The 8,335-nt window shown below is 35.9% G+C and overlaps 2 protein-coding genes and 1 long non-coding RNA gene across 3 annotated transcripts; 1 reads left to right on the plus strand and 2 right to left on the minus strand.

Annotated features, from left to right (window-relative positions):
• Positions 1–677: 677 nt before the first annotated feature.
• Positions 678–1,983, plus strand: LOC118750385. Its single transcript, XM_036485105.1, has 3 exons — positions 678–875; positions 936–1,123; positions 1,194–1,983. Exons 1-3 carry the CDS (start codon positions 854–856, stop codon positions 1,716–1,718), a joined length of 735 nt encoding a protein of 244 aa, XP_036340998.1. The 5' UTR covers positions 678–853; the 3' UTR covers positions 1,719–1,983.
• A 212-nt stretch (positions 1,984–2,195) lies between these two features.
• Positions 2,196–2,500, minus strand: LOC118750386. The gene is made up of 2 exons (XR_004994386.1): positions 2,456–2,500; positions 2,196–2,396 (listed from the first exon to the last, which is right to left on the minus strand). It is a non-coding gene; the product is annotated as an uncharacterized LOC118750386 (long non-coding RNA).
• Positions 2,501–5,562: 3,062 nt separating this feature from the next.
• Positions 5,563–6,596, minus strand: LOC118750383 (putative nuclease HARBI1). The gene is made up of 3 exons (XM_036485104.1): positions 6,174–6,596; positions 5,983–6,118; positions 5,563–5,918 (listed from the first exon to the last, which is right to left on the minus strand). The coding sequence occupies exons 1-3, from the start codon at positions 6,414–6,416 to the stop codon at positions 5,563–5,565; spliced, it is 735 nt and encodes a 244-aa protein (XP_036340997.1). The 5' UTR covers positions 6,417–6,596.
• Positions 6,597–8,335: the final 1,739 nt, after the last annotated feature.

Genomic DNA, 8,335 nt, shown 5'->3' on the forward strand with positions numbered 1-8,335 from the left:
GTGAAGACGCTACGACAACTGAGGTGACATGACTGACTGATTGTTAGACGGACGTGTGTCAGGCTTAGGGGGCGTTGTAAGAAGGTGAGGAGTCACGACAACGCCCAAGGTTTCGCGTGGAGTTCACGCAGAAGAAGGGTGGGATGACTCCACCTGACAGGACGGGACTGGACCATTTATCTGTAGTGCTTTCTCTTGCTCATCTTCTTATTTCTCTTTGTTATTTGTGACCATCCGCACTAGTATTTCTCCGTATCACCAGGCAGGATTAACTTTTTGTTTGTGTAGCGACTACCAAGGCAGGCGGAAATGACAACCCCCCCCAACCGACGAGCTAGCTTGGGATGCAAGCGTGCCTGCATGCCGCATCGCCGGGTACAAATACGCAGCTACATAACAGAGCTTCTCCTCCGACTTGTGGCGTGCGCCTTGATTTATCACACAAAGCGGATGGACCTACAGTTTTACGCCGACTCCGAACGGCGATTGTATTTTTATGGGAAGCTGTTTGGGAAAACTTTCCAATACGGAACCCGGCTTTAAAAAAAAACAAAAATGAGGGGGTTTAGAGCGGCTTTTTGTGATTGTAAATCTGAAAACCCCACCCTCCGGAGGCTTATAGTTTTTTTGAAAATTGACAGCCTAATCATGTATCTCGAAGCGAACGTTCGTTTCGTCTGCCAGACGTTTATTTCGTGTGTTGGTAGTATGTAAGTCGAAATCGTCTGGCAGCACGAAAACAGCTGATCGTTACGTAGTTTTCGTCTAGTTTGGAATTTTTTAAGGCGAATAGAAGACGAAAGTGAGACGACAATCGTTGAAAGCAGACGAAAGGTTATTAGTGATCGTTAAGATGGAGGGTTCTGCCAGGAAAAGTAAGAAAATAAAAAAATATAACTTGGTTTAAGGAAATATATTAATATTTATGCTTGTAGCGCTGAAAAAAACTACAACCACTCAATTTGAAGTACTGGTAAAAGAAATGGAGAGAAATCCTGACCTGGCCAGAGGTGTTGCAGTGTTTGGATCTGATCGAGGAAGGGTAGAGGAGCGGTGGGAGGAAATTATGAGGAAAATTAATTCTCATGGTCCTCCTACAAGAACGGCCGTCGAATGGAAGAAAGTAAGCATAAGTGCATAAATTGTATGTGGTAGATAAATGCTTGAATTTTATTTTATTTTTATTTTTCAAGATATGGGCTGACGTGAAAAGCCGGACAAAAAAGAAGTTTGCCGAAAACAAACGAAGCCTTACTGCTACCGGTGGTGGCCCATTCCGTCACTCTCCGCTTTCCGAAATGGAGCAGGCCATAGACAGCCTGGTTTTTATTTCGAGGTCAGCAGCCCCGAGCGGCAGAGTTTTCGGCATTCCTTCGACGGTGACCTCTAACATGTCAAGACATTCGTCGTTGGAGGAAATGCCTCCTTTACTTGTGACCGAATCGCCAACACTTGACCAACGAAGGCAACAAACAACCACCCTTCAATCTCCTATAAGGCACAACCAACCACCACCAGTGGGAGTAGTGACTCCCACTACACAGACAACCCGTCCTACACCAACGCACACGTTACGTTCCACTAATAGGAAGCGCACCTTCCAAGAGACAGTGGCTGAATCTGCCAAAGTCCAAGCAGAAGCCGCTAAAGTGCAGGCTGAGGCTGCAAAAAAATGGCAGAGGCATCAATGCTGCAGGTGGATGCCACAAACAAATTAACTGCTGCAGTGGAACGGCAATCTGAAATTTTTGAAAAATTTTTGGAGTACTTCCGGAATTAATTTTCATACCACTATTGTGAGAGTATTGAAGTGATATTTTGTTTTTTTTTTTGTGTAAATATTTTTTAGATTTAAGTGTGAATTGATATTTTGTTGCATTTACTTAGTTTATATGTAGATTTAGGATTTAAGACTGAAAAGATATTTTGTTGAATTTTTATGTAAATATTTTATTAATTTTAAGACAAATGAATTTTGCTGGTGTACCTGAAATCTAAACACACATACTTTATAATAAAACTGCGTTTATAACAAACTCTCTGCTATTCTCATTCTAATAAGGGCAGCTGTATTCGAAATGTTACTGTTTTCCAGTTCTTCTTCGTAACTAACAAGATTCTCCATATCTGGGCTCTCCAATGGAATTTGATGTTTGAAAAATATACAAACGTTATGAATAGCACAGCACATATAAACAATTTGTGTAACTTTTTCTGGTGAATAGTGTAGCCCTCTCGAGCCAATTATACATCGAAATCGGTTTTTCAAAACACCGAAACATCTCTCAATTACATTACGAGCTTTCGAGTGCTTTGTGTTTAAATTCGTTGAATTTCATCGGCTGCGCTTCTGAATGGCGTCATCAAGTATGGCTGCAAGGGGTAACCAGAATCATCTACAAAAATTTTCATTGTCAGTAATAGTTTTATAGCCTTTTTAAGTTTTAAAACTTACCGAGTAGCCATGTGTTGGTTTTTCCATTGTTATAATCACATTTTAGCTCCTGTTCTGCGTGACTTACATTCCAAACAAATGAATCATGATTCGCCCCTGGATGCCTAGCGTCAACAAATGTGATTACCATGTTGTGGTCGCATATCTGTAAGGAAACTCAGTTTGTGTATATGTATACTTGTAAAGATAGTAAATCATTAACCTACCACCATTACATTAAGACTGTAAAAACCCTTGCGGTTGAGGTATAAATGGTGGTTGTCACTTCCTGGCGACTTAATACGAACGTGTGTTCCAGCAACACAACCAATAACCCCAGGTATTCTGTATTTCTCAAAGAAATATTCTTTAACTGCATTTTCCTCATCGATGTTTCTCCTAAAATTCACCCATTTCTGGCAAAAATGGTCCTCAAAAATATTTAGGCATTCCCTGATCACGTTGGCTGCAGTTGACTGCCCCATCGACGAAATATTTTCGTTACCAACAGATTTTTGGTAACTGCCGGTGGCGAGAAATCTTAAAAAAGTCGCAAGTTTTAGCTGCTGCGATAGGTGGGTGCTTCTATGTGATGGAGCCATGTGCTCTTTTAATTCGTTTAATATGTATTGGAATATTTCTTTATTGCTTCGGAAATTTGCAACAAATCTAGAAACGAATACATTGTAGCATACAAAAATTATTTCCTAATCTTGAACTTACTCAGTCTCAGGTAGTTCCATTACATTGGTGTGGTCTCGCAATCTGCTCCTCTGTATTCGCCTTTCCCTTTCTTCGGATTCCTCGGCGTCCTTTAGCGCTATAGCAGCATACATTTTTAAAAATTAATTTTCCTTATATTTCACCAAAACACTTTTAAGCAAAACCAAAATGTAAACAATTCCGATGTTGCCCATTTAAAATAAAAAGCATTGAAATAAGCTGAAAATATTAGAAATCTAAGAAAAACTCTTTGGAAGTACATCAAAATTTCATCCGGCAACATCATACAAGGTAACCGAGACGATTGCAACGTAATCGACGTAAAGACAAGACGAAGACGAACGACAGAGTTACAAAATTGCAATGCGTGCCGATATCGCCTACAGATACATAATAAGGCTGTGAATTTTAAGTTGCAAAGAATGTCAACTTCAACCTCTCTTTTTGTTTTGTAAACCAATTATACTACAATGTCGGTGCTGCCACACAACAAAAAATGCCCAAAAAAAAGCACTGAAAACGAGAAACAATAAAAACGGGCATTGTAATTAATTTTTTTTTTTAATTAAATATCGATGTATTGATAAAAAAAAAGTGATTCAGTCTAAAAACGAGAGATTTTGTAATAAAAATGTTAGCTTAGTTATTTATCGAAGTATTGATTTTTATGGGAAAAGCGGTGCAGGCGAAAATTTTTAATAAAACATCGCGCGATTTTTTATTAACAATTTTCATTATTTATCGAAGTATTGATTTTGATGAAAAAAAGCGCCGCAGGCGAAAATTTTTAATAAAAAATCGTGCGATTTTTTATAAAAAATTTTCATTATTTATCGAAGTATTGATTTTTATAGGAAAAGCGCCGCAGGCGAAAATTTTTAATAAAAAATCGCGGGATTTTTTATTAAAGATTTTCGTTATTTATCGAAGTATTGATTTTTATGGAAAAAGCGCCGCAGGCGAAAATCGCGCGATTTTTTATTAAAAATTTTCAATTTGTATCAAATTATCGATGTTCGTTTTCTACATTTGTGTACTTTGAACTATAATAACACAAGTAAATATTATTTCCCCCCGAAAAAAATTATATCGTTATGATCAGGAGTAAGACCCCTACCGATCCTAATATATAAGAGCAATGTACGTATTGTACACTTATACCCCTAATTATACGCACTTATTTGTGGTGTATTTTTTTTAACGTATGGTAGCATACATTTTGTGTTACTGTCAGCCATTGTTATTTCTGCTTGTTTGTGAAATGTGCAAACGTTTGTGAAGACATTTATTAACGCGTTTTACTTAACTAATTAATTAATAATTGTATATTAAGGTATTACAAACGCATGTGAACCTTTTAAGGATAATATATTTGTGTAAATAAAAGTGATAGGTGTGGAGTTATAATAAAATGTGGTGATAGCAGGCTGGATATTTTAACAACAAATAACTTAAGTACTATTAGCAACAACACTGTGAAAGTGATAAATATAGTTAAAGGAGACCTCCATTAGTATCCCCACCGAGTTTCATAAAAAAATTCACTATACTTTGCACGGAATAGCAATTGGTTCCGTAATGGAAATCTCAGCTTTTTTTTTATCAATACATCGATATTTAATTAAAAAAAAATTTATTACAATGCCCGTTTTTATTGTTTCTCATTTTCAGTGCTTTTTTTGGGCATTTTTTGTTGTGTGGCATCACCGACATTGTAGTATAATTGGTTTACAAAGCAAAAAGAGAGGTTGAAGTTGACATTTTTTGCAACTTAAAATTCAATTTTCATAAAAAGTATAAGCCTCCGGAGCCTTTTTTAAAAGTCGGGTTCCGTTTTGGAAAATTTTCCCAAACCTTTCAACAAACGCAAATACAAGTATGCGCATAAGAAATATAAAAAAGAAAAGTACGGAAGAAATTAAAGTGGATATGTTAGAGTCGCAAACTGCAAATAGCACAAACTTTAAAAAGGATCGAGAAAAATATCTATAAAATGAGTAAATATGCCGAAAAAAGCTACAAATTGAAAAAAGGAAAATTTCAAATAGCAAAAAAAATATGAAGATAGAAGCTGAACTAAAAAGAAAAAAATTCAGCTCATCGAATGTCAGTTAAATAATATGCGATAAAAATATTGTAGTTTTGAAGTTTCTTGATTTTTAGGTGTTTTTTTATTTTGTCTACTATGGATCTCACCAAGTGAATTGAGAGAAAAACTGAATGTGAATTTATTTTAAAATATTGAAATTACTTTAAGGAGGCTCTTTGTAATACTAGTATGTACTTACATAAATATACATACATATGCATATGTATGAATCTACAGAACTGAAGTGAACTGAATGTTGATATTTTTTTTTGCTTTTTAAGTAATAAAGTTTTATTCCGTGAAAGAATTCATTAAATTACATCTTATTTCTTGAGCTACAAGATTTGTCTCCCTGTTTCAAAATTAAAACTTTTCTCCATCTCTGCAATATCAGTTTCGGTATCGCAGTCTGTATACCGATAATTATAATCATACGTCCAATGTTATAAATGGCACAACATGAATTTATCATTGCAGTCGCTTTCTCTGGTGCACAATGACGCCCACGCTCGGAATATAGGCATCTAAATTTCGGCTTCAAAACACCAAAAGTTCGCTCTATTATGTTCCTGGCTTTGCAATGCACTTTATTGTATCTGCATTCTGGGCTGCCGCTTTCTGCGGCTCGAAATGGAGTCATCAGAAATGTCTCCAACGGAAATCCAGCGTCACCTAAAGCAGTAAACACATTTGTTAATTGGCGCACTAATTAGATTATGCATTAAAATGGTTTTACCTAAAAGCCACGTGTTTTCTGATGCAATATTTGATATCATTTCTTTGAGTGTGCTGTTGTCCCATATAAAGACATCATGTGTGGATCCAGGATGTCTGGCATCGACATAGGTTATATTTATTTTGTAGTCGCAAACCTAAGTTGTAAGAAATTTTTAAGTACCCAAAACAAACATACGTCAATTCACTTACCATTAACGCGTTTATGCTAAAGTATCCTTTTCTATTTATGTATAGATGTTGCAATTCCTTTATAGGCGCTAAAATGTGGACATGAGTTCCATCTACACAACCTATGACACGTGGAAATCCACTGTTATTATAGAAGTGTATTTTGCTGTTGCTCTGCTCCTCTTCACTCATATCAAATTTTGTGTGTTTTGGGCAAATTTTCTGCTCTATCAAGGTGGTCACTTCATTAAGTACGATAGACATCGTGGGTTGTGAGATGCCAATGTTGAAGTCATTTCCTTGGAATTTTTCGTAGCTTCCTTCCGCAAAGAAACGCAGCGCTGCACAAAGTTTGAGCAGTGGAGGTACAGCTGTTGACCGGTAGTTAGTTTTAAAATGTGGAGATAATTCTTCCAGCAAATATAAAAAGGCTTCTTTGGATATGCGAAAATTGCTTATGAACCTGGAGATATGCATTTGTTAAGGAAATAATAACAATTACTTCACAACTGGTAGATCCAAGGGATTGGAACGATCTCTTATGTGTCGTCGTATTAAAGCGATATTTGCGCTTTCTTCTCGACTTGTAAAAAATAATTCAAAGCTGCTGAACATTTTTATTTTTATATTTCAATGTTTTTACATGAATTCTCATACACATTTGAACAAAGTTGCCAATTACTTCAAAATGTACTCGTCAAAAAATTAAACAAAAGGATGTTGTCTGCGCTTTTCTGTATACTGAGACTAATCGCCATACATAATACAAATTACGATACTGATAGCCATGCCTACTAGACCAGCAACTATACCCCAGTCGCCATACATAATAGGGCCATTAGTATGTTTAGAAATAATTGAGTTTTGACACTTTATACAAATAGAAATCCAATTATTTATTTCTTTGCGCATATTTATTAGGCCAAAAATATTTTGATTGAGTCAAACGTCTAGTTATACGGATGATACGGCATGAGATAAAGAATGAATTTTATCAAAAATGATTTTTCTCATAGAATTCGGAACTTGGACCATTTGTTGTTGAGAAATATCACACCAAATATTAAGGTTAAGTACTGGAATATTAATTCCTTTTAAATTTCTGCTGGAATTTTGAGCAGATATTATGTCATAAAGTGCTTGATCTTTTTGTTGTTCCTCGAATAATGTTTGAAAATTTATGTCTTGGGCTAAAATCGTGATAACATCTGGAATACGTGAAAGGGTATCATCAACTATGTTTTCTTTTCCAGAAATGTATTGAATGTCGTCTGTAAATTGTGCGATGTACTCTAAGGGCCAGTTTTGCAGCGCACGGCCGTAGTTTAAACTAAGTTTAAACGCCCGATATCGCTGGTTTAAACTAAGGTCAGCCAATTAAACGTCAGCCGGTTGTTCAATTTAAACTCAGTTTAAACTGGCACTAAAAAACTGGCCCTAAGTGTCAAAATTGCCGAGATGATCTGTTTGATTTAGTTAGAATATGTGTTAACCCTTAATTAGGCGCATAAAGAAAATCACACAATTAGTCGCATGGGGTCCTCAGTGACCCCAATAAAAGTGTCGAAAAAAGAGTTTTCAAATAAAAACACCAAGTTTGTATTATCAAAAATACTAAAGTACACTATTATCGTTAACTTAAAAAAAAACAAAAACATATTTTCGACTTCAAACTTAAAAAAAAATTAAAAACTTACCTCCCCCAAAAAATGTTAAGTTAGTGGTCGCATGGGGTCAGCACTTAAATAAATAAAACGAAATGTGTATTGTCATAAATATTAAAGCTCTTTATTATAGTTAACTTTAAGAGAGAAAAGCGTAACTTTGACTTCAAACTTAGATACAAAAATAAAAAATATTACGCAAGTGGTCGCATGGGGTCAGGACTCAAAAGAGTAGTGACACATGCGTACACGCCGGTGTTCTGGCAGTGACTTATTTACGTACCCCGCGGGGAGTTAGGAAGCTAGAAAGAGCGCGAGCACGCTCCAAGTACCCTAAGACATTTTTTTTTCAACTGGAAATGGCCTTGGCCCCATGCGTCTCATTAAGGGTTAAAGGTTTATGATCAGTGTAAACAGTGCATGTTCTACCTTCTAGAAATTGTTTAAAATGTTTAATTTAATTATATATTGCTAAAAGTTCTCTATCAAATGTGGAGTAATTAATTTCTGTAGGGGATA

The sequence above is a fragment of the Rhagoletis pomonella genome, unplaced genomic scaffold (assembly GCF_013731165.1).
Source record: "Rhagoletis pomonella isolate Grant_MI unplaced genomic scaffold, Rhpom_1.0 Rhpom_scaffold_00217, whole genome shotgun sequence".
NCBI classification, from domain to species: domain Eukaryota; kingdom Metazoa; phylum Arthropoda; class Insecta; order Diptera; family Tephritidae; genus Rhagoletis; species Rhagoletis pomonella.